General features: G+C 38.7%; 3 protein-coding genes across 3 annotated transcripts; all 3 read right to left on the bottom strand.

The window, feature by feature from the left end:
* Positions 1 to 4,340: 4,340 nt before the first annotated feature.
* LOC115812093 (interferon-induced protein 44-like) lies at positions 4,341 to 7,379 on the bottom strand. The gene is made up of 7 exons (XM_030774580.1): positions 6,896 to 7,379; positions 6,699 to 6,750; positions 6,348 to 6,543; positions 5,961 to 6,113; positions 5,184 to 5,355; positions 4,793 to 4,893; positions 4,341 to 4,541 (listed from the first exon to the last, which is right to left on the bottom strand). Exons 1-7 carry the CDS (start codon positions 7,377 to 7,379, stop codon positions 4,341 to 4,343), a joined length of 1,359 nt encoding a protein of 452 aa, XP_030630440.1.
* A 7,434-nt stretch (positions 7,380 to 14,813) lies between these two features.
* map1sb (microtubule-associated protein 1Sb) lies at positions 14,814 to 23,899 on the bottom strand. Its single transcript, XM_030774581.1, has 7 exons — positions 23,743 to 23,899; positions 21,648 to 21,749; positions 19,621 to 19,703; positions 19,116 to 19,256; positions 15,638 to 18,941; positions 15,266 to 15,471; positions 14,814 to 14,969 (listed from the first exon to the last, which is right to left on the bottom strand). The coding sequence occupies exons 1-7, from the start codon at positions 23,897 to 23,899 to the stop codon at positions 14,814 to 14,816; spliced, it is 4,149 nt and encodes a 1,382-aa protein (XP_030630441.1).
* Positions 23,900 to 24,553: 654 nt separating this feature from the next.
* LOC115813253 (cocaine- and amphetamine-regulated transcript protein-like) lies at positions 24,554 to 25,354 on the bottom strand. The gene is made up of 3 exons (XM_030775868.1): positions 25,226 to 25,354; positions 24,894 to 24,977; positions 24,554 to 24,661 (listed from the first exon to the last, which is right to left on the bottom strand). Exons 1-3 carry the CDS (start codon positions 25,352 to 25,354, stop codon positions 24,554 to 24,556), a joined length of 321 nt encoding a protein of 106 aa, XP_030631728.1.
* Positions 25,355 to 27,098: the final 1,744 nt, after the last annotated feature.

Raw genomic sequence — 27,098 nt, forward strand, 5'->3', positions numbered from 1 at the left:
TCTACCAATGCAGACTTCTGGACTCTAATCTGTAGAAACACTTTCACAATGACAAACAATACTAATCTTCAACTAATACAATATAAAGTAATCCACAGAACACATATCACCCAGCACAAGATGTATAAGATGGGATTCCTAGATTCAGACATGTGCTCACATGGCACAATGAACACCCCAGACAATTATGTCCACTCTACCTGGTTGTGCCCACCAACTTACAACTTTTGGAAACAAGTTACTGACAGAATATCACTTTTTATGAGCTGTAACATCCCGCTCTCTCCATCCCTCTGTCTGCTCGGGGATACCTCTGTGATCAGCCCACCAATCCAAAACCCCCAACCCATACTCATCGCCCTAGCAATTGCTAAGAAAACTATCCTCTTAAACTGGAAAACAAGAAACACAATAAATATCACACAATGGTTAAACCTTCTCATAGACCACATATCCATGGAAAGAATTTCATTCCAACACCAAAACTTATACTTTCAAAAAATCTGGGCCCCTTTCATAAATTCACTGAATTTGCCTGCTAGCGAACCCCCCCCCCCCCCCCCCCCCCCCACACACACACACACACACACACACATACATACTTCAAAGAAACTATCACTCTTATTGTTATTAGCTGTAGTAGTAACTGTAGTAGTAGTATTATGATGGTATTATTGTCAGTATTGTTGTTATCCTTATTAGTATTATGGTCATCAATGTTGTTACTATTATTATTACTGTTTCCATATTATAATTAGTGGCGTTGCTTCCCCCATCACAGCGTCAGTCCTTTGTCTTGTCCCACGTATAGTTGGTTTTTTTTTTGTTTGTTTGTTTTTTTTACTTTTCTTCTTTTTCCCTCACTCCCTTATTACCTTTCATTGATTTTGTCCTTCTGTCTGTCTCCTTGTCTACCCGTTCACCAGTCTGTCTGTCATTCTACAGTATGTCACCTGTCTGTCTGCATGTTTGTTCGTTTGCCTGTCCACCTGTCTCCTCTGTACACAATAAAATTTATAAGAAGAAACAAAAGAAAAAAAATAAATAAAAAAGAGAGAGAAAAGTACGATGTGACTCCCATGTTGGAGGGGTGTTGGCGGGCTTAAAAAAAAAAAAAAAAAAAAAAAAAAAAGACAACCAGCTGACCTACTCCAGCCACATCGCGGCAGTCACTCGATCCTACAGATTCTCCCTATACAACATCAGGAGAATCCGCCCCTTCCTCACACAACAGGCAACCCAGCTCCTGGTCCAAGCACTTGTCATCTCCCGCCTGGACTACTGCAACATTCTACTGGCTGGTTTGCCGACCTGCGCCATCAGGCCGCTCCAGCTCATTCAGAACGCTGCTGCACGCCTGGTATTCAACCTCCCTAAGCACTCTCATGTCACTCCACTCCTTACTGCGTTCCACTGGCTTCCGGTAGCTGCCCGCATCCAGTTCAAGACACTGGTGCTGGCTTACCAGGCCACAAGAGGCTCCACCCCATCATACCTAACTCCTTACACCCCTACTAGAACCCTCCGCTCTACAACCTCCGGTCAACTGATGGTCCCCTCACTTCGGGAACCCAGCAGCCGCTCCTCCCGACCATGCCTCTTCTCTGCCATTGCCCCGCGGTGGTGGAACGACCTCCCTCATACAGTTAGGACTGCGGAATCTCTTGCCATCTTCCGCAGGAAACTGAAAACCCACCTCTTCAGAACCCGCCTGTCCCCCACTGCCTAACCTTCCTTTCTGTACAAAAAAAAAATTTGTCTTGTATCTGTGTCTGTCATTCACTGTCAAAGTATTCCAGGGGCGTAGTACGAAGGAGTAAATTAACACACAGTCCTATTGTGATCTCTGCTTATGAGGTAACAGGATCTGACTGATGCATTTATTGTAAGTCGCTTTGGCTAAAAGCGTCTGCCAAATACCAAATTGTAAATTGTAATGTAATGTGATATTATACATCTGTTATGTGCTAGCGTTAGCTATTGACATTTGACATTTGACATTTTCAAAAAAACGATGTATTCTCTTTAGTGCACTTTGTATGTTGTTAAATGATGAATCAAACAATTAATTTCATTATATTTCATTACTGTCCATGGCTTGGTTGGTCTAAATGGGTTTTAAATGGTTTCAACTGGTATTGTTAACTGGGCAAACCATTAGAATCTGAAAACCCAATTAGAACCAGTTGAAACCAGTACAGACCATTTGAGACCAGTTCATCCCAACAGACTAGCTACTGGATTTTCAACTAGAATTTCCATTAGGGTAGGGTTAGTTAGTCACCTCTAAACAGAACCAAAGTAAACTTAATAAAAGACTTCAAGGAATTTACAGAACGCAGATTTAGGATTTTAGGCAGGCAGAAAAGTCAGCGTAACGTAGGGAAAACAATTACACACAAAGAATGAGAGGAAAACTAGGAACATTTATACACTACTAAACAAGGCTGAACTAAATGAAAAACAGGTGAAACCCATGAATCAATTAACAGGATTAACTAATGATCCAGGAAGTAAGAAACTTTAACCAAAACTAATCACCTGAGGGCATGTAACTGCCCGATTTTCCTCACTCCCAGATTTTCCCCGGAATTACAAAATCTGGAAGTCCAGTCTGCAACACACATGCTCAATTAATTTTGAGAGCTGCCCGATTTTGCTGGTGTCATATGAAATATGGAACGGCTTGAAATCTGGAATGGGTGCATCCGGTTAGCCATTTTCACAGGAAATGCGTCAAATTCTGTCTACAGTTACTAATGTAAACTATCACATTTGAAGAAACCAAGAAGTAACAGACACTTTAACCAAAACTAACCACTAGAGGGTGAAAGAGAGCTACAGGCACGACACCTTACCTTGGGGAATCACAGTTCATAGCATGTTTTGTAGACAGTTCCCGACATGGGCAGAGTTGCTCATTACCTCTGTCGAGCTATGTAGTGCATGTATGCTTTCATATTTATAGTGCATTTGTTTCCTGTTGACCTTACAAAAGCCAGCCTAAGTAATTGTAGTTATGGCACCAGTTAGGCTAACTTGCCCAAACATGTCTTGCTCTGTTCTGCTGGCGCTATCATAAGTGACATGGTTGTGCTTGGATGTTACTTTGTATGTTCCCTTTGTGGTCATATACTACCATGTAGTGCCTGAAACCTGAAACTCTGATTAATAACCTACTATAGTACTTTATTACCCTGTTTTTTTGTAATTATTGCTGAATATTTATTAACCCTGTTATATTTCTTATATTTACAGAAAACCACACATACACAACTTGAGCACTTCTTGTAAACCTGTCCCATTCTGGAATAAACCATTGAATCATAATCAGAGGTCGCAGCTTCTCTCTTACCGGAGTACATAGCCAGTGAAGACACCACCAGCTATAAGTAGACATGCACAGTTTACTACAGTTACAACTGTCATCTGAAAATAAGTTTGAAGCCAGCCCAAGCAAAGCTGCTAATGGTTGAATTCAAATGTAAGATTCAGCTCAGTTTATACCTTAATACATACAAATGTATAATCTAAAGAAAAGGGCAAAGTTGCTTTTCCAATTGTATAATAATCTCATTACTTTTAATGTGTTAGACCTTGTCATAAGTTTCATGTTAATCCTCAAGACCAGGAGATGGACTCCAAGGGACAGTGGAAAAGCCCAAGTATGACAAGTAGATTAGAGAACACAACTCAGTACAGAGCATTTTGTACTCTAATTTTAAAACCATTGATCCAACACTAATTGACAAATGTTTTATTTAGAATACTAGCATGACATTGAGAAATTCTCATTGACTGGTATAAGACCCATAGTTTAGCAAAGGGAAAAGCATACTGAACAAAGCATATGTTACACTTGTGTTTGTATGTGAACAAAGCATATGAGACGCATTTTAGTTCTGATTGTTTTGCAGTTTGATAGCTCAGTGCAGTAAACTCAGAAATTCAATATTTGTTAATAAAAAGGACTTTCTATCACATATCTAGACATGGTCTGCTTCTACTTTAGAATGTATTTTTAAGAATGCAAGTTAAAATAAAATCTGAATTTCAAAAAGTTTCAAATTAAGTATTTTGGGGGGAGGGGGGCACACAAAACATGTATAGAACATCTGGTCTTTGAAATGTTATTAGGATCTACAGTAGTTCATGGTTTGGGATTGAACAAGAGTTTCTTGGTTGTGAAATGAAATCAGACTCAAAATAACAGACCAGCCAAGCCAACTTTTAGAAAGAGAAGCAGAAATGAAAACTAGCATTGAAACAGAAATGCAAACTGAATAACAACACAACAATCAGAAATCCTGTTAATGTTAGACACAGACTTTTGCCAGGATTCAAAACAGAGGCTTAATCCTATCCAAACTGTCATTCTCGTAAATGTCATCAAAGTATCCCTCTGTGACACGGAGCATCTGATTCACAGCACTGAGGAGCAGAACGTCAATGTCATTATCCAGTTCCAGTTCTTGGCTGTAGTTCTTTACTGGGACCACAGACGATAGAGAAACTCCCAGCAGATCACTCACCTCCCGCATCTGTCACGATATGATTTAACATAATGTCTTTCTTTTCTGTATCATGAGGCAAGAAACGTAACTCTATCGACAAGATCAATATTGGGTGATGGCCTTACACAAAAGGAAACTTCTCAAAATATATTCTGATGAGAAGAACTTGAACTTATAGTTTACATATAATAAGGAAAATTAACTCAAATTCAGACAATGTTTAGAAAAAAACCCTGAGAGGCACTGAGAATTGTTCCTAAATGCTCAGTGAAACTCACAATTCTGTTGATGTAGTTGCTGCGATACACATTCTTCAGATCTGCTGCCACCAAAGGACAAGCCTCATCCACCTTTGTCAGGAGGACAAGCTGTGGAACATCTGTGAAACACAATTGTACCTGAATAATTTTTATTTATAAACTTATAAAACAGTTACACTGGAATTGCTGAATAACTGAAATGTGATTCCATCTCAGTTACTGCAACTGTATGACTGTAACATGTATTTTCATCATAATTACTGTAATGATATGCCCATGATAAAACCTGATACTTTTGAAATAGAAGTTTTCTTTAAGGGTACTCCATATTCAAGACGGTTTTTCAGAAGACTTACAAATGAGGTTAACAATAATCCAGTGACAGTAATTCAGGTATTTATGTACTTACTCATCTGGTTGGCTTTCCTGCGTAAAGCAGCAAACTTCTCAATCATTTTGTCAGGGAGGAGTTTGACTTTACTGGCATCAATCACATATGCAACAGTGTGAATCTTGTCCTTCAGCTCGACCGATTTACGGAAATACACTGATTCAGTTTGCAGAGGCATTGATGAGTTAAACTGGAATTCAGTGAAAGAGGTAAACATCTTACACTTAAAAGGTTGTTTAAGTACATGCAAAGGAAAAAATATAACAAGCACAGAGTTATATGTATATGTATATACACACGTATATATATGTGTGTGTGTATATACAAGTATTTTTATATATATATATTTGTTATCAAAAGTATTCCCCCAAACTCTGCCCAATTTAATGCACTTTTGTCACAGATCAAACAAAAAACCAAAGTGAAAATGATGTTGTACAGATCCTTTAAAAAATTTATAACAAAACCAAAAAACAACAATTTTTTTGCATCTGTTATAAGAGGCATCTCTAGCAGAAATTACAGTAATGGACCTTAGAATAGATTTGTCTGTAGAATAGATTTGTCTGTAGAATAGATTTGTTTCGCACATTTGGCATGTCAGAGTTAAACCTTGATTGTAGATCACCGAGACAACGGCTTTATCTTACACACATAATTTGAAATGGCTGCTGGATAAGGGTGCCCTGAGGCCTTTTCCAGGTTTGCTCTGAGGGTTTTTTTTAGCAGTGGTACTCATACGCTTGTCCCACTTGGTGGGTGCTGTAGGTTCGTGTCAATGTGTCATTGCTTTACCTGATATCTGTCCTGCATTTGACCCCTCAGAATGCTTGTGAAGTCATCCATATCCATCCCAGAGTTTAAACCCTCCTCCAATCCCATGGAATCACAGAGAATGATGGGCAGAGTCTTGCCTTTCTGGCATGCCTTGATGGAGTAAGTACGGAACTAGAGGACAAAAGTGTTTAATTATAGTTTAGAACATTAGTTTTGATCAGTTTAATTATCGTCCACACACAAAACCCCTCTCTTTAGCCCCCTTTGAACGCATTAAAAGATTTAGTATAAACTTTAGAGCCATAGTTGATTCTTGAAGGAATGATGCTCAACTGTTATGTTTATTACAGATAATAGTACATCTACATTGAATTATGTGTGTGGAAACTTACTTAAATTGCTAACCTGTGTTGTCAGGCTAGTCCCAGCACTGCCTGTGTTAGCCTGACTGGTCACATGACCTCTGAACACAGAACTGACAGAATTGAAGAAACTGGACTTTCCAGCCCCTACTGGTCCAACAAGCAGCATCCGGGCTTGCTTCACAGAGTTCACATCAGGCCTCCAATTCGTGATGGTCTCCATAAGGACCTTCTTCCTCCTGCCACAATGTACAACACAACTGAACATCTAACCACACCCCAGCATTTTGTGATTTCTTTAACATGTTGAATTCTAAGCACAGGGAAATGTGAACCACATGCTCTTAAACAATCTAACATCAGAAGCTATTATTGTTGAGTATAATGTTCATACTCAGATTTCCACGGAATGTTTCTCCATGGTGTCCCCATAAGACCTCCATAATCTGCAGAAAACAAAAAGCAATGACAAAGAAGTTTACTTCAACATCTAATACTTTGAATTTTTCATTACAAGAAAAGTCAGAAGTGAAACAGGATTCTTGTTTGATTACACATGGATAAACATACATTAAATTTCATGGAACTCACCCTCAACTCTGTAAACTTCACACTCTATCAGCTGAAGATCATTCCCGTGCATTTGAATTGGGTCAAAATTGTATGTGCCAGGATTACTCTGGACAGTGTCTGTGTCATTATAAAGGATCACCAGAGAAGCATAATTTGGACCCGTACTACTGTCGGTGAATGCAAACTGAGGATTGTTGCTAACGACACGCAAAGGCTCAGCTTTTGGCTTGTGGTCGCAAAAACTGAAGAGAAAAGCTCTGTCGTCAGTGACATTTTGCCCTGTCTGAGCGTAATCTTTGCTGGTGTATGCTCCAAAAACATAGCCAGACTTATTGTAGGCCACTGTTACCGTTGGACCTTGCCGATCACACTTCTGGTGGAAAGCATAATTGTTATATCCATGGACAGTGGCTTTGAATAACAGACTGAGTTTGGCTTGACCAAGCAATGTGCACAACTTTTTCTCCTGCTCTTTAGTCAACCTGGATGTCACCACACTCATGATGATCTGAAAGAAAACATATGAGACCAGAACATTAAAACACACAAACAAACTGTAAAAAGATGTTTGATTGAAAAGATAATACAATAAAGCTAAATGTTGAGGTGCTAAGGCGCTGTCTTTTCACATTTCACCTATGGCAGAAATAATCAAATCCATAAAAACAAAAAGCTCGCAGACTCGGAGAATCACTCCATGATTTTTTCTGTAACCACACATTTGGTAGTTCCTGCTTTCCCATGTCTGATGTAGGCCTACTGTTGAGCTGTACTACAGACTGTGCTCCACCTTTCATATGTTCCGTCTTTTTGCAGACTGGCCCTGGGTTTGTAGAACAGGATAATAAATAAAACAGATAAGCTACTTTTTCCTCCTCTTACATTTCCTTTTATTCTTCTTTCTAAGGAATAACAGTAGTGGTAGTAGTAGTAGCAGCAGCAGCAGTTGAAGTAAAGATTTTTTCTCTATTGTTCATATACCGCAACCTGGCATGCTTAACGAGAACAAAACTAAAGTCAGTCAGTTCAGTTTTATTTGTCATATGTAGGTTAACACAGGGTCAACGTTACAATGAAATGTGTTGGACGAGAGAAACCGGTCAACTCAGCAATAACAGCACTAGTCATACGAAATATAAAATGTAAGGTAAAAGGTTTAAATAAAAATATGGTATATGTTATAAATAAGATATAACACTATATACATGTATGAAAGAGTATCAGTGTGTACAACTTAAGTGACGAGTGTGTGCAAAAGTATAGTGACGAGTGTATACAGCGGTGCGGTATTGTATGTAGGGTGTGTACCAGTCCTAGTTCGATAGCAGCAGTCATGGTTGATAGTGCATTAAACAGTAACCAGTGCTGACAAGCAGGTAAGCAAATGTGCGATGTGGATTGTTTAGATATGTGAGTTGAGAAGCCTGGGCGTGCTAGGTGGCTGCGGTTTTTGAAGATGCTGTGCGCCCTCTGCAGGCACACAGCGCGACGTTCGTAGTTTCCGTAAACACACGTTCCAAGTTTCGTTTCAGTGAAATAACGACTGAGTTGAGATTTAGCCACCGAAATGAAGGTACCCGCCCACGTATCTTTCCACCTCCAGGCAGTCTCCGAGTGATAACTGTCATGAGCATGGAAGCTCTTAATACAAGCTCTGAATACATTGTCCATTGGTTGAGCTCAACGTGGGACGTAATAAACTATCTTTACCCTAAACGTGTAAACAATTTGTTACTCTTTCCCCTTAATACACAATATTAGACGTAACATAACAAAAGTTGCTGTTTTGCAAAAACTCGCCTTATCAGTAAAGGGGCGTATGTCTGAATAGCATAAAATCATTTTCTTAGTCCCAGGACTTGATAACGATTGGTTCAGTAAAGCAAGGTCTGGGAGTCTAAAGTCTAAAAGATGAGAAACTGCAGTTCCACCAGAATACAGTTAATTAAGAAATGGGATTTTGGCAATGCAAGAAAATTATCTTCATTTCCTTCTCGCCGTCATGTAAATTCATCAGTAAATTCAGCCCCGCTGAAAGATGCTCCTTGGTCAGCGCTGTCTACCATAATTTCGATAAGAAACTTCACATCTGTAGTTAATTGCATAGTTCTGCACAGGTTCGCGAACAAATGTTGTTTGATTTAGGTATCAAAACTATATTCTAGTGACGTTTAAACACAGACTTTAATTATGAATCATAAGTGATGATATGCAGGACCAATACTGCACCGACTGTCTTGCTTGTTGCACCTGGCGGGGAAAAATGTATAGAGTAATAAAACAGTAATACACTCACCAACGGTTTTTATACCTGTTCAAATCACTCTCCGAGGCAAATGTAATGCGCACGTGAGTGCCTGTCTTAAGAATAGGGTTTTGGTTCCGCCTAAGTCTGGCTATTATCAAGAATTAATGCGTGCTCCGTTGCACCGTTAAACGCACCTCCTTGCACTCATGCCAGGGTGGAGCCATAATTTTGCCTTTTATAAAAATAAAACTACTATTACTAATTTTAATACGAATACTTAATACTAAAACTAATAGTACTACTACTATTACTACAACTACTACTACTACTAATAGTCGTCAACAGCAGCAGCAGCAAAAGCATTCTAGAAAAGTATACTAAGTGATGAAAGCATGTAATTTAGGGGCCATCCCTTACGGAACAATGAACAATTTATGCAAAGTCATGATAATATTCGTTGCCATTTCACAAATGTTAACCATGAAGAGTCCCAAACTCTGCCGACAGAACCATGAAGACCACAGCGCTGGTGGGGCCTTGCTGCTTCTGAGTATTTGCAGATATGGACACATCAGAAAGTGTCTTGCTACAAATTACAAATACTTGCTCATCAAATGTATCAAAATAAAATACAAAATGCTGGCGTGAGAAAATGGATTTAATTAAAACACAAGTAATTTGTCATTTGAATGCATACAAAAATACATACAAATTATCTGTAACACTATTTTAGGCATTTAGCATATACCTTTTTCAGGAGCAACTTACAATAAGTGCAAAAGTAAGCTAATTTCCTAGATCTCTCACTTTGCAAGCAATCATTTGTAGAAGTACCAGAGACAATTAACAGTGCCATTACAGTGGAGTATGATACAACACATTTAGTGTAAGTGAAAGAGAAGGGCGGAAACAACTTATAAAATAACATATTCTCCTTCATGTACCCCCTTACGCTACAAACCTTCCACTTCGGTTTAGTTGATTTTTAGCACAACTAACCTCTCCAACAGTTCAGCAGTTAGTCGCCTTCTGTGAGGGCGGTAAACCATGCCTGCAAAGGAGAGAGATGCTCAGCTAGTGCCAACGATGGCAAAGTGGGGTTGAATCTCACAAAGAGTAGCTTGATCAGTGGATATGAATCCAGTGAAGACAGGTCCTTCTTTTGGTCCTCCAGGAGGTGAAGGGTCTCTAACTCTGCTTTGCTCACATAAGTAGACAATAAAGAATTATTGATATGTAAGCATTAGCTAGGATGGAGTTAACTCACTTTCAGTTTTATGAATTATTCTTCACAATTCATAAAACTTTTCGTTTGAAAAGACACAAAATGTAGCTTTAGAAGTCATACTCAGAATGAAAATTAACTGACAGATGTCATAAAATCTTTTTTTTTTTTAATTGAATGTCAATTAAACTGACCTTTTATTTCATAGAAAAGTCAGAGATAAAAAATGTTATCCATATCCCCAAGAGGATGGTGCAAGCTATTTCGCTGACAACAATGAAGATTAACTGCTACAAACACTCCTAAATGTATCTGTTAGAAACTAATTTTGTCCTTAGAAACAAAAATAGCAAGCCTGCTTTATTGCTGATGAAGTCTTGCATATATGACTTAGCACAAGATGCCACCAGAGGCTATCTACATAGAGCCTGTCCACCTCCTATTAATGCCGTTGTACCGAAATTGGCTGCAATTCACCTAGAGGGCGCTCTCAAAAAAGTCCTCAATTGAATGGGGGTGAAGGGAGCTAAACGGCTAAAATAATCATTTACGCCTGTTTCTAGACAACAAAAAAGCCAAATTTTATTTGAGTTTTTGCAAATATAGTATCAATTATATATCAGAAAATAAATGAAAAAAATACTAATGTCCTTTCATTTTTCTTACAGACAAGGCGATTTTGCCCACAAAAACGCCAGCATTCTGCTAATGTATGCTGATTGCTCCACGCAGTCATTAAAATGGTTTGAGTGCCGTGTTCTTTGCATATCTACACGATACATGAATTGGGAAATGAAATTAAAATAAAGGTGAGTTCAAAGTATATTTTGTTGTTTTTATTCTGCATCCTACATATGGCCGTAAATGCCATAAAGCCGTAATGCTATAAATTAGCTCGTGGTGCGTGACGCCACAGATACCTTCAGAAAGGTATTTTAATACCATTGAAAACCCGGAAAAAATCTAAAAATTTAAATGTATCAATTGTCTCCACCCCTTATATGAAACACATAATGAAAATTCTAAGAAACATTTTCTTTGCCCCATGAAAGTTACATTTTGGGGGTTAAAGCTCCATAGGCCCCCATTCATTCTGGACTTACTCGTGAACGCCACCTATGAAACAGGAGGGTCTGAGAGTGGAAGTGCTTTCCTATTTAGAAATTCTCTGATGCCACTGTCCCAGGCTGCCTAAGCATGCCTGTAAGACGAGCCAGAATGCCACTAGCAAGCCAGCAAGTAAATTCACAAGTTCTAGAGCACATCTATTCGCTGATTGCTCTATTCTTCTGTCCTATAATGATATTCAGTGAGCAATATCTAATAGTATATTTTACTGCATACTTTACCTTAAGGCAATTTGCACTGAGCACCAAAGCAGCTTCTTTCCTTGGGTTACTGGTTATGAGGAAAACGGTTCACAACGAACCCAACTGGACCCAACAGGATATGTCACGTGATTGACTTGCATCTAGCCAAAGACTGTGATAGGCTATATTTTGTAGTCCTATAGTAGGCCTGGTGATGAAAGTTCTTGTCTTATTTGAGAATAAAATTACATATCTGATTAAGTACTTTAAATATTTTAAATACACAAAATACAATCTCTCAGTGTATTTTGTTTCCAGTTACATCGGATTAATGTCTGTCCAGGAAAACACAAATGACAATATACTTAAAAGTAATTAAATGCGTATTTTAAATACATTTATTGAAATACCGCCCATCTTTGAGTATTTGTAATCATCAGGTTTACTGTTACTGCCATCATAGTTCAGCTGTCAGGATGATTACAGTTGCTTGGGGAATGCAGGTGGTAACTATGCCCAAAGTTAATTATGAAATCAAAACAGAAGCCTTTTTCAGATCCATTCTGATGGTAGACATATTTACTGCCAACTGTCACATACTGCCACCTACTGGACTGTCACTCAACTAGCATATTTGTAAATACAATGTATGAGAGCATTGGAACTCACTATGAAAACAAAGGCAACTTCAGTATATCTTCTGTATTTACAACGTTTTTATAAGCCAGCTTCAATGGATATATAAAAAACACCTGTCACTGTCGCACCACCAGCAAACAAGCTTATATATTCATTAATGTTGTGGGAGTCCATCCAACACTCTGAAGCCAGGGGGTGTTCCAGTAAGTAGATTCAGTGAAAACTCTGAGTCAGTTGACTCAGAGAAAGTAGTAAACCTCCTAATAGAAGAGCCCTATGACTTTGTTTTGCTAGGAAAATGAAGTCAGAGGGCTCTTCTATTAGGAGCTTTACTACTTACTGAGTTAACTGACTCAGTTTTCACTAAACCCATTTTCTGGAACACCCCCCAGATGACATCTGATTTGTGTTTTCTTACAGTCCAAATAAAAACTCTTGCCATTTAACTGTTGTTCTTTTTCAGTGACGTGTACCTCACACATTGATCAGAAGCAATTGTTCTATTTATAAATGGAACCAAGTTTTTTGGGTTTTTTTTTTTTTTTTTTGACAAGTCCCAGTGTGACTCAGTTGCTACACAGACAACAAATGTAGCATATCTGTTAATCTCAGTTGACAGTGCGCTGACCAGTTTACATTACATATTTAAATCAAAATAATTATCAAATAAAACAGTACAGCATATTCCAATAAGATTGTGATTAATGGACTCAGAACATCCCTGTTATGGTGCAACACAAGGTTCAGTATTAAGAGTGCTCTATGAACATTTTACAAAGATAAAATCTTTTAACAGGGAAATTCTAACTCCAGGAAAAATATAAAACAAAGCAAGGCTTAAACTTAGTTTTTTTTTCCAAACCAGTTTCTTAAGGCATGGCACAGATGAAGAACATTTATTTATTAATTAATTTATTTTCTGCATCATTACTGGCACTTGATCCATGCGGTTTGAGCAACTTAAATAAAAACTAAAATAAAATTATCTAAAACACAATTGGGCATATGACAATATTGGTATATAAAAAAAGAAAAATGCATACTTAAATACAGTGAAACAGTAGAGCATGTTTTAACTTTCAGATTTATTTTCTTTTTTAAATACATTTAGTTTAGGAGTAAAACATAGCAACACAAGACATTACCTGATGTGTGCATGACGTGCACATTTCAGATATAACCTCTTAAAGTTGAGCATTAAAAAAATGAAGTTTAAGGGGAAAAGTTCAAGCAGTAGGCTACACATACTACAACAGGTGAGGCTTCACAGAGAACCAGGCTGCACACGTACAGTAGAATAGTTTCATTCCTTTCACTTTCTTTCCTTTTTTTTTTGCTTCATTTGAATACATATCAGTCTGCTGATACTACATCTACGCCACCAAAGTGAGGCTGGAGGACACATTCAGAAATGAGACTGTATGGTGAAATGTGCCTTGCAAGTAGTGTTAGTCATACAGGCATATATTTATATAGTACACACAGAAAATGAGGAGGAAGTGGTAGAGATAATAAAGTTATGAGGAGAGGACATTCATACGTGAGCATATTTTTCACATACACCTTTTATCAGGCAAAATCTGAATGAAAAAGACATGACAGGAAGTGGACTACTGGACTACAAGTTTGTCTGTGGGAATGAACCATAAATTCAAAACAAACAAACAAACAAAGGGCGTGTGTTCAGTATATATATATTTTTTTAAAACTTTTACAGGTTACCATAATTTACCAAGATGCAACAAGACAGCACCTTGCTCACTTCTGTTCACTTATGAAGTTGCCTTACCTTGGGGAATCACAGTTTATAACATGTTCAAGATATGAATGTCATATAAAATAACAACCACAAAGAAATCTAACAAAAACATAAACTGAATTCATATTGTCTTTCTTCTTTTTTTTTAATTCTAAAAACATTATACTTTCTTCATCCTTAATGCACAGGTGCCATTGCTACAAATGCCATCTGAAAATAATTGCATTTCAATGAGTTGTGCATATTATTAAATTTTTACAAAATACTTGACCTCTGACACAGCTTCTTTCTTCTTCACAATTGTCATTTAAGATTATTGTAACATTCTTAAAACATAGTCAGGCACTTTTTACATTTTTTTCCATTCTTAGACTGAAAGAAAGAAAGAAACAGGACAGCTAATGATAGTAATAACAATGAATAGTAGTTTATTCAGTAATGATCTTATGACTTGTCTGGATTTGACTATGTGTCCAACTTTCAATTATAATTCAAAAACTGTTCAAAGTCAGCCAAATTTTAAAAAAAAATAGCTGCTGGAAGAAAAGACGTCACTAAAGCATGATATGAAACACAGATTGATATCTTGGCTTTATTAGTGGTGTTCCCATTATCAACCATTCACCGTTATCAAGCTGGTCAAACTGTGAAAGAGAAGGTGTTGCCCGTGTTTACGGGTTAAGTGCTCCTAATTCAGATATCCCTAAATGGAATAGGGGTAGAGGGATTCTCAGACTTACGTACATACCTAACCATTAGAATTCCACTTTACAAGCAGGGAATGTTTCCTCTTGCATGGCTACAGTGCTGTTGCTGCCCAGAACAGTGATGTTTAGCTCCCGTTGTCTCTCCTGAGTCTGCTGGTACCACTCATGCATCGTCAATGAGTCAAATGTTGGAATAAGCGTCACCTTGAAGTGAAGAGTTCCAAGGTTTGAGAATTAGACAACCAGAAAAACAAAGTCTGTTTTCTATACAAGCATCAATACAGCCCTTGATCTTCATTACAATTGTGACTATGTGTGTGAAGAAGAAGGGGTCAGCAAAGGTTACTTGAGTACAGTGTCAAGACCAATATAAATTTTTTAGGTTCTATTCTTCTGTTGTATGGTTTTGACTTATAGCCCAAGTAATCTGCCTAACTGCTTCTTGGAATATCCCATAATAAAAGACAAACAAAACAGACTTTTAGCAGGCATCAACTAACCGGTACATCCTCAGGCCACACAGATTTTCCATCAAGCAAGGCATCCAGTATTGGCCTCATGAAGGCTTCCTTGACTGTGTCATCCCCACTGATGATGTAACAGGAAGAGCGCAGGCGGCAAAAGAAGTCAACGTTAATAGTGGAAGCTGCATGGCCTGAGGGAAGATATGCCAAGTCCAAATACACCGAGGTACCTCCTTTGCTATCTGTGATGAAATGAGATACCAATGAGTAGTTACAGTTTCAGTTTGTCAACCCAATCAACATAAATGTTAACAACAAGAAAATTGCTTAGATTTATCATATACATACAAATAGAAATTTGGAGATTACTTGTTTCTTCAAAGACAAGAATAACAAATGAATTCTCACTTGCAGGAGTGGACCTCTTTGGAGTAGAGTTTGTGGTTCGAGATGCAGTGTAAGTGTCTGCAGCTGGGTTGGTCCTAATATTTCCAACAGAACTACTTTGACTTCCAGTCTTTGTTTTGTTGCCAAGAACAGTACTACCGCTGGGTGTCAGTCTCTGGATAACCCCAGCTGACTTTCTGGATTTTGTTCCGACAACCTTGACATTTTTCCCACGGGTTTCTGGATCAGGCATACAGGTGCCAGGTTGGGGCTGAAGTGGTGGTAAGTCTTTCATAGGAACTGGACTTGGATCTTGAGGCACAGAAAGATTCCCCCGATTAGAGTTCAAACTGTCATTTAGGTTCTGCAGTGGAAAGTGGACTCCAGATTCATCGTCAGAATCAAGGGCACCATCTGTTGTGATGGATGGACAATCCTCTGTACCTGGAGGCAAGTCTGAGTCTGAAGCTGTGGGCAAGTAGTCACTGGCTGATGTGAGTTGAGTCTCATGAACATGATGATTGGACTTGCTACCTGAACAAGAGTGTGCCAGGGGCTGAGCAACCTCCTGTGAGTGGTCACTATCATCTGACAAGTCGTGAGGGCTGGCATTAGTAGGTGAGAGTCGATGCTGTTGTGTGCCAGCAGGTTTAAAATGCTTGAATTCACAAGGAGAGACCAGGCACAGATCGACATCATGAGCGGTATCAAATGCATGCCCTTGTGATCCAGGAGGACATCCCTCTGAACCATCATTCAAAACTCTCTTGGTATGGGGCATTTTTAAAGACAAGGACATTCCAACTTTGAAATCAGATTCAACAAAGTGCCCATTAGAGTATGAAGTTTCATCCTCATTGGTAGATTCACTAACTGTCGGAAGAACTTGCTCGAATGACATTGACAGAGACTCATCAACCTCAGTGGACTGTGGGGAAGTAACTTCTGCAGGCATGGAATGGGTGGTGGTTACAGTAGGGGATATGTCAGGAGCCGTATCTTTAAATGAACTGAGTGAAAGGAAACTGGAGTGTTTCTCTTTGGAAGATGTAGAGTTATTCTCTTGATAGTTTTTGGGCAAACCTGATTCTGAATTCTTAAACGATCCTGTCTGTTGGTTCTCTGAGCCCAGGCTCATTTTCGTTCCCATACAGCTGTGCTCTCTAGGGGCCCACATCTCCTCAGGGGAAAGGTGGTAAGGTGTATGACCTGCACTGTTTGGGCCTGATCTGGGAGAGATCAACTCCAAAGTCTTCTCCTCTGGGCTAGCACAAACATCATCTTGACCATTTTTCTCAGGGTTTTCCTTCAATGCTCCATCAAGCAAAGTATACTCAGTGGGTGTGAGGTCCAAATTCACACTCCGCTCAGACTTTGAGGTCTTGAATGGAGCAGGACAGTCAACAGCTTTGTTTTCCCTGCAGCAGAACATCTCTGGACATGCCAAATCTTCCTTTCTGCCTGCCTTATGTCCAGGTACAGTGGCACTGAGCTCTTGGGCGCTGTCTAACATCCCCGTAGTTTTATCCATATTTTTATCTGAAAATCTGGTATCAACCCCTCCATTGCTTTCTTTTTCAGTGGGCACCCCAAGCTTCTGCTCTTGTTCCATTTCCAGAAATTCTGACGCCATATTCTCTGATGAGGACATCAAGGAGTCATTTGGATTATCTTCAGGATCACCTGATAACTTCTGGTTCTGCTGCTCTTTATTAGTTTTATTGATTTTGACTTTATCATCAGTCCCTTTATTTGTTTTCGCTCCATCCTTCTTTGGACCTCCAAACTTATTTGGCTCGAGAGATGGGGGTGCAGACCCTGCTGAGACTTTTTTGGGGTCTTTTCCAGTAACCTTTGTTGTTTTTTTCTCCTCACTCTTAGCATCTCTCTTCACGTCCTTCTTCTGCTCAGATTTTATATCAGCTTTTGGTTTGCTCATGGGGGTGTCATTTTTACCTGGTGCTTTCTTTTGTCCATTTTCCTGTCTCTTCAAGGCAGATGCAGTACTCTTGTCTTCCTTTTTAGACTCCTTTGGTGACTCCTTCTTCATAGAGGTTTTCTCAGTTTTGGAGGATTTCGTCTTGACACCACCACTAAAAGATTTTGATTTATCCTCATCTTTACAGTCGTTACCATTTATTACTTTGGTTTTGTCTTTCACATCTGCAGTCCGGTCATCTCCACGAGATGACTTTTCTTTGAAAACAGCACTTGCTGGTCTGGTGTCTTTGGTAGTAGACTTGACACTGTCTTGGCTCTCTGCTCGTTTGGGATTCTTATCTAACTTTGATGTATCAAGGTCTTTGGAACACACCACAGGCCTTTTCAGGAACTCCATGTGCTTCAGCTTCTCCAAACCTTCCAGTATCTTTGCCTGGGGTGTAGAGCCAGGGAATAGTACTCGAATAATCTTTTCATATGGACTAGCAGGGTGCCACACTAAGAGAGCACAAACAGATACAAGAGATGTCAAAGGGAGTTCTGAGCCTTTGGGGTTAGAGGTATTCTCTGGCCAGTTACCCATGAAGGTCTCGACCTCCTTGCTTCGCTTAACTGGATTGAGAACATAAAGTTCAAGACATCCAACTCCCATCTTCTGAAAAAGAATAACTGGATCTATAGTCGTGTTTGTCATACGCAGAAGTGGCTCTGGTGTGATTTTAAGGGTTTCCAGATATCGTAAAGTGAGAGCTAATTGGTCGGTGCACCGCAGTATATTTGGGTCACCTTGAAGCTTTTTCAGCTTGTTTGGGGCATTGAGAAAAACCACACCAAGCTCTGGGGATATGAGGTTTTTCAACCATTTGTCTTTTTTGTGTGAATCAGTTGGCTCATCCTCATCAAGCTCAGCAACTTTTCTCTCTAACAGGCTGTTCACCCCAGGCAAGCTATCTGCTCCAACATGAGTAAGAAGCACTGAATCAACACGATCCAAATGCCTCACCAACTTCCAAAAGCAAGAGCGTGGATTTGCACCACCATTTACTAAGACATTGAATCCGTTCACTGCAAAGAAGGCACAGTCACCTCTTCCACCTGGGAAGATATAGCAGCAAGGGCGGCAAAGTTTGAGAAATCCCACTGTACTAGGCGGCTCCAGAAGATCAAATGGTGACTGGTGCTCTAAGGACTCGGAAAGGAAATCTGTAAATTCCTGAAGGCCATCCATTTTGGGTAGCACCATTAAAGGGTTAACTTTAATTTCGATTATTTCCTGTAGACTATGCTTCCCAAGCACGGAGTTCTTCCATTTTCCAGATTTAGGGCTACTCAAAGTAAGGCTCGCTTTACCAGTTGTGCTCGCTGAATTCAACAGCAGTTGAATCTGGTGAAAATTGAATAATTGTGAATATGATTTGGTCACATATCAGGAAATTACATTAACCACTTTGAATATATCTTTCATATGCCATTTATTATACAATATAGGTACAGACTATGCAGCGAAATTTAGTCATTTAAGTTTTTTCAAACAAAGTTATTGAACAAACATGCAAACCTCTTCATCTGCCAGGATCTGGGTGAAATCAGAGGGTGAGAACTGTCCAGTTTGCAGGACCAGATCCCCAGTGTCTTCTAAACACTGCCCAGAAAGTACAAGAAGCTTATGTCGAGATGTGTCTGAAATCAGTCGGTATACCTGAAAAGAGATAACAAACATTTGAGCATGTTGATACGATGGTGTTGTTAACTGAATTACTGCGCTAACTGTTCAGTTGAATTAAGCCCACATACAATTAATGTGAAGACTAGTCCAAGGACACTGACTGAAACCAAGGCTTTGTAACATAGATGAAATTCAGTGAAAGTGATCTAATTGTAAAAGAGGGACATTTACATATACGGTGACACAATATTCACATCATTTTAAATGTATTGGTATGCCCACTCTCCTTAAGCTGGACAGATCTTTTGCACACATATACAGATTTTACAGCAAGAATACGGTCGCAAAGACATATATGACTATGTGTCTATGAGTGAGCAGGGCGACGCAAACTCACCTCAGAGTACAGAAACTCTTCTGAAGGATTGACCACAAATCTGGAGTCTAGCACATTCGTTTTGTACTGAAATAGCCTCTGACCTAAACAGTGCAAAGAAAAAGAAAGATGTTTCGGCAATGTGGGTAAGACGTGACAGAAAACAGAGTGATTAATCCACAGTAGAAGAGAGCGATTCTCAGTGAGATGCTAACAAGTTCAACAAGCCGTAACTTCATTGCAAGTTCTTCCAAATTCTGGACAAGTGATGTAGAAACTTAATTCCAAACACTTGAATGTAACTGGATTACAGGTCTAAATCAGTCATTTGGTGGAAGGATTCTCTCTAAAATCTTGGAAAAGTGCTCATCTAAGCAACAAACATCTGTCTGCTGACTCCCTCTCTAAGGACTTCCCATGAACCACAAGAGAGAGGGTATAATTAAACTAATCTTAGTTTTAAAAAAAATGCAATGTTTTATGTGGCTTATAGCATAAACAGTGTTTTTCAATATTATCAATAGCGGGTAGAGATGATAAGATTAAATTTTTAAAAATCAGTATTGTTGGGCATTGTTCCTCCCTTCTGTATGCCCGGAATTAATGTTCTGGCACGCTCAAACCATTTCACTGTTTTTCAATACTGTGGCACACCCTATTGAGCCAGTAGACACAACATCTGAAGTGAAGGAGAGAGGTTCACAGTTGAACCATTTTGATTTTTGATGTTTGCCAAAATTAGTCTCTCATTTAAGTTTAAGCAACGTATGTATCATATAATCAAACTCTGTATCATTTTGTTCAGTGTTAACTGCAAAGTCCTCGAGACTTGTTTCAGATCCCAGCTGTTCCAAAAGGTACCGTTATTTATTAAGAGGGATGTTAAAGAAAGTCATGGGTATCTGCTGCAGTAGGTTAAGCTGGGAGGATCTCTAGCACTGCATAACTGAACATAGTAAGTTCAGTCAGGTATTTGTACTAGTCTGCTGAATGTTTAAGAATTTTTCTACAACTGGAGAGAGCAGAAGAGAGCACTAAAAACACCATTTTAAGTTATGAAAGCAATAAGAACCACAAGAATCCAGATATACAGCTACTTGATTGCATGTTCTGCTAACTTCAGAAGAGACCAACAATCATGAAAGTTGAAGAATACAAAGAAGAGTTCCATATTATCTATATATTTATCTCCTACATCTCAGCGACAGACATTCAGTGGTACTGAAAAGCAGTTGCACAGCAGTCTGTTTTCAGCCAAATCTCAACAATTGGTTGGGAGGACTTCCTTCCTCTTTGGAGAACATGCTGAGGTTGCTAGCAACCATAAAAACAATAACAGGCCTGTGGTCTGGGAGCAGCACAAATTCTCAGCTTTTATGACAACATATTGAACTTGATCACTAAAATACCTGTTATATGTATATACTTTTGTATAAACTTACATATGTAAGGTTTATGATTTTAGTGATCTGTCAACACTTGTGAACAGTGCTAAAATACACAAATCTGTATCTGCTCAACAGAGGCAGTGGCTTCAATATGTTTCACAATATGCCGTGCAAAAGTCTTTAATTAAAGTCAAAACAGATAGAAAATACAGATCTCAACAAGAGAGCAAGACAGAAATAAAGAAAAAAAGACAGACGTTTTTGCACATTTAATAGAGACACTAAACTGACCTTCAAACCATTGTTTAGCCATTTTGCTATGTTAATTTCATCTTTGCTGAACTATATGAAGTATGAAACAAGTCTTCCTTTGTTGACTTAAATTCCTCCTCCTCCCCCTCTTAAAAATATGAATTCACAATTCTTACACACAATGCTATCTTTTTAGTTTAAAAAATGTGGTAGAGTTTTGTAATTTGTATTTTAAGTAGTCTTAATAATGTTGAGCCTTTATGCTTCCTTTTAATATTTCTAATTCTCTTTTATATCTAAAGGAATATATATAGATGGGAATTGATCTTTGTTACTGCATCAAATGTGGTCTGGAAAGAAACAAAATGAACATTGAGGAGCCAACAGAGAATCAGAAATAACACAAACCTTTGATGTCACTGGGTGGCTGTGAAGAGTGTTGAGATACAAAGAGTTTAAGCTGCTCATCCAGGTTACACACTGACAAGTCCACGTCCCATGAGCGTATTCCTGCATGGAGAAAAACATATTCAGAGTACAACTGTGCAGCGTACTGAGCATAAACAAAGTCAAAATGTGTCTGCGCATCTCAAGTAAAAACACCATGTCAATTGTATGAGTTGTCAAGCCGGCCAAATCCTACACTAAAGACACATTTCAGTAATTATGAGTGGGATCAGTGAGTGGAATTCAACCAAGCAATCCAATCCGCCCATTGCAACTTGGCTGACAGGCAAGAAAAAAGGGCAAAAAAAAAAAAAAAAACACAACACAAAAGCTGAATGCTTCTCCTGGCACCACAGGCCAGTGATCCCATGACACTTAACATCTCCTGGGCAGACAGAGCATTTATTCATTACATATGAACCATGGAAAAGAGTTGATTTAATGATGAGCACATTAAATAGAAGAGCATTTGGGCATGACATTCATTAAGGCAGCGTCAATTGATAGGTAGCTTGTGGAGAAGGGATGGTTACATCAGTGTAGCCCAATGAAACCTCAGGAGTGGGCAAATCATGAACTGCACATGTTTCTTCTCCTGATGTGCCTGGCAACAGGGCAGACACTGACAAGTCTGAACAAGGACAAACAAAACGTCACACGTCACTTTAGGTTTTCTAGCATGGCAAAAAAAAAAAAAAAAGACAATCAGCAAATTCAAAGCCAGTGTGCTGCAAGACAGCTATTCACTGTTTCCTGATGGATGACAATCATTTTGGAGCATTCAGAATGTAGGAACAGCGGTGCTTTATGTGAGAGTGTGTGTGTGTCTGTGTGTGTGTGTTTCTCTCTCCAAGCTCACTAATGTATCTTAAGTGCTCACATATATTTAGTACATGCATTCACAAGTGACAAGTGATGTATATGAAGTCAATACAAACTGAACGGATGTCCTAAAGGCAATGAATGTGTTTTAAATATTGTCATGTGGTAAATCAATATACAAACTAAACCAATATGATGCATATGTTGAATGAATGGATCAACACAGAAAAAGTATTTAATTCTATTAACATACTTCTGTTGCAGAACTATGTCCAGCTTTCTGTTGACCACCTAAGTGACAGCAGTACGGTCCAGTCAACTGAAGTGTGTGCATTTAAGGGCACAGCATGTACCCTTAATATTCAGGGAACCATGAAGGCCTATTGTTGTGTCCTTTTGTTTTTCAAACTAGCCCATGTAAAATCGCGTTCACTTTTTCAATGCGATTTTGCATATGCCGTCATTTTACAAGTTTATCTTAATATGAAGTGACTGATGGTGCCAAAATAACATCACAACGAACAGCACCTGACAAGAGTGGATGTGAACGTGTAGACCTGCCCTAGAGTATCGTCGGAGGAATGAGCCCAAAGAAAGCTTTGACAGACCGAAGACCGGCAAAAAATATTATACTCCTTAATAAACCGATACCAATTTAAATTAATATCTTAAAATATGGGTTGAAAACACAGCAATTCTATCGATATCGAAAATATTTTTTATCAACTACCTGACTTGAGAAGCTCGATGATATCATATATTTCATGTGAATTTGTATTCTATGTGGACGCTCCTCAAAGGTTGCTTCCCCGCGCTGAAGCGTGAAACTGCAGTGCGGTGCAAAGCCATGTCGCCACAAGGGTTCCATCCACGCAGTTCTATCATGATGAAATGTTGCTACAAACACGGTTGATTCATTATCTCTACTAAACATCTTGTGTAACTGATCTTTTGCGCATTAAAATTAATTGATTGAACTGAATGAAAACGATCACATCTTATGACCTGCTCTTCTGTGACACGCCTATCAACCACTCTGTAAAAAAAACACAATGGTGAAAAATAAGAATAACAATGATAACTATAATGACAAAATTTCCGTGTTGTAATCTACAAGTTCTCCACCACAACAGTTGCAAAAAGGAGAATTTGAAGTCTATCTGTCTCTTCACGCTTTCTGATGTAAAGGCATCATTCTAAAACGTATAATTCCAGCGTTAATTAGTAGCAGTACCTCTTTCAATCTCTACAACAGCATAGTCCAGTAGATTTGGACGATACAGCGCTCCGATAACTATCAACATGGAATATTTTTCATCGCTGAATCCAGGGTGGGTTGTTCGGTCTTGGATTCCCTGCGATTCCTTTGCTGCCGTTAGCTCCGACGCCATGTTGAAAAGTTATGCTTATGATGTCATACACAAACAATCGAGCCTTATTGAAGAAAAAGCGGAAAAGTCATATGGACCTGAAACTGACCAATCGGTGCTCCACCGTGTGTGGCCATGTTTTATGCGGGATAAACATAGCGAGTTTATTGTAGCTATGTCCATTTGTGTCTGATAAAGTTACAAAATGAGTACAATAAAAAATAATCTGCGGGGCTTAGTTATGATTTTGGAGAGGGGCACTGTCTGGTTACCAAGTCATACAAAGCGTTTGTGTAAACTGGACTTTTTTGCCTTTGATTTTTATTTTACACAATACACGCCTGTTACAAACCATTCAAACCAGACCAGAAGTCAGGGATTGGCTTTGTAAATGTCTAGTAGCCATACACAGAAACAAACACACAGGATGTCGATGCCCTTCAGTAACCCCTTTATTGTTAATAAATAACAAGAAATAAATGAAACGTGGACGTCTTTACAATAAATAATTTCTCTATGGGGTGATTCAGTCTCACTTTCAACCTTTTACCTAACCAGTGAGTAATTTGTAAATTTGATCGGATAATGGAGTTTTTAATAATAGAATCGCGTCCCTCTGTATAGGTTGTTAGGACAAAGGCGGCAACGCCCCTTCTCCACACAACCTCTGGCTCCTTAGAGACACTTCATAATGAAGAAATCACACGCTGTTCCTTGGGGACAGCCGCAGAGCTTCCCAACTCTCGCGCCCTTCCGTACAGCACACTGTTCACCAGCGTCACACTGGAAAAAAAAACAAAGGCATGTGTTATATAACACATAAAGTGAAAAATGAAGTTCGTAATCTCCAAGATATCCCAGTGTTTTACCTTTGTCATGCAATAGTAAACTATGTGCCGGGTCTTCATAAACAGTGTAAAAACAGGCGATAAGGCGCATATTGTACGGATGCCATAAACTTGCGCAAATACGCAAAAACCATTACCAGGTCGAAAATAAGTACTCTGAAACTCACTGAAGGCAGTCTTCCAAACTTCTTCCCTGAGTTAGGCATTTGTTTATTCTTTAGCTTTTCAAGAACTTCCTGTAGTGCTTCTATCTGTTAAAACATGAGTTGGAAAAGTTGAGTTTGGAAGGTGTTAAAGGTGTTAAAGGTGTTAATATTTGCAGCTGATTTCTCATCAGTCTCAACTATCAGTTTACAAATCACACCACTTCTCGCAACAATTAAAAGAACATCACAGTGTTGGAATTTTGCTCCTTATGTTATGATTACCTGATTAGTTTAATATGAGTCAGAGTCTGTTTTATTATCCTTTACAAATCAGAGCCGACGTTAGAACTCACCAGCTCTTTTTCTTCCTGAGTCTTGATAGCACTCTCCAAAGAACGTGCGTCAATCGAATCATCACAACGTGAAAATATGAACGACAAGAAAAAAGTAAAACCAAGAAAGATGATCCGTACGCTGACCATGGTGCTGAAAAACTATTTAACGTTTTCAGAAGGGTGGGGTGCTCAAACCAGTTGACGACTATGAAACTGACGATGAGATGTGGAATCCTTATTTTATAGCACATTTCGACATCACCTGATAGAGTATTCATGAAGACATCTTTAATATGAAGCCTGTATCTTAAAGCCAGATTGCAGGACTGACGACCGTTTGTGAAAGGGAAAATGACGTTCAGTTGATAATGTACATACTCAGCTGAACAATAAATGACGGCTAATTAAATTACCGTATTTTATACTTGTCAATGACTCTCTTTTTGGCAATGCAGACATATTCTTACTTTATGGCATTATTGGTTCGTCACTGAACCAGGATCCATAAATGCGTGATCATGATCTTTTTTCTACATCATACCTCAAACGCAATACTAAAGAATACTTTTATTTTGATTAAACATTTACATTAACTACACTGATTACAGACATGACGATATAAACAAAATAAACATAATATATAAAACTGTACATCTCTTAAACATGGGAGCAATAAATTAATCATAGGGTGCATCGCAGGGAGGCCCTCCTCCTTGGAGAAAGCTGATGGTGTTGTCTTTTAATCTGGCTGACAGTGATGAGAACTGTCCAATATTGACCATGGCCTTAATGTCTACTCAGGCAGGGTGGATGGATGTGAATGAGGATACAAGGGGGCAAACAGGTACCTCTGGGACCTTGGCTTTGAGTCATTACATCGGTGAATCAGGCGTCAGAATAGAGATTAACCTCTGACTCTAGATACTTGCAGGATGAGAACCTTTTGCAGGGCAAACGTCAGGAGAGAGGGGAACTAATTTCGCACATCTTAGCAGAACGGAAAACTGAAGGGAGAGAATGGAAGATTAATTTACTCAACATTTTAGCAATACCCCCTGGACGTATTAATAATTTTATACATGTTACAATGTAAAACGATATTGTTTAATCTTTAAATAGTCCACTAATTTGGGAAAATGACTTCAAACAGGACATCTTTAATTGCCCTTGTGTTTGTATTGTGACACTATTGCTTATGCGTGTATAACTTTTATGCAGAATATATAATTTAGTCAAAGGTATAAGTACAAACAGTAAAAATGCACATTAACGTCCACTCAGCCCTTTTTGATGTTTTAATGAAAAGGATCTGCCATGAAATGTTCATGCTGTTAGGCAAGATATTTCTCTTGGACTCCACAGGGAAAAAACATGCATATGAACAATGTAGCCACAAAGTCTGAAGAGTATAATAGAGTATTACTACGAAAATGCTCTTCTTCTCCAGTATATGATGATCTTTGTGGCAACAACCTTTGTGTTTTGTTTTTTGGGGTTTTTTTGTTTGTTTGTTTTTTTTTTTTTTTGGTGCAAATGTAGAGAAAGTGCTTGTTTAAACAAATGCATATCTTACATAGAGACTATGTGCTTAAACTGGTGAGCAGAAAACATTCATAGATGTAAAATGGATCTGGCCCAAAACTACTGAAGTAAAACTAAGTAGAAATAATGCATCATTAAATCGGCCCAATCTCTCCTAATAGTAATCTATTTTAGTGCCACATACTACAGATATGTATTACAAGCAAACATAACATTTTAATGTATGTGTATCTAAAGTGTTTCAGGTTAATTGTGATAGTTACCTTTATCAAAGAGTGCTGCATTATGGTGGATTCACAACAGAAATAATGTGTAGTGAGTTTCAGTGTAATGATTGTGTTAATCCTTG

The sequence above is a fragment of the Chanos chanos genome, chromosome 5, assembly GCF_902362185.1.
Source record: "Chanos chanos chromosome 5, fChaCha1.1, whole genome shotgun sequence".
In the NCBI taxonomy this organism is placed as follows: domain Eukaryota; kingdom Metazoa; phylum Chordata; class Actinopteri; order Gonorynchiformes; family Chanidae; genus Chanos; species Chanos chanos.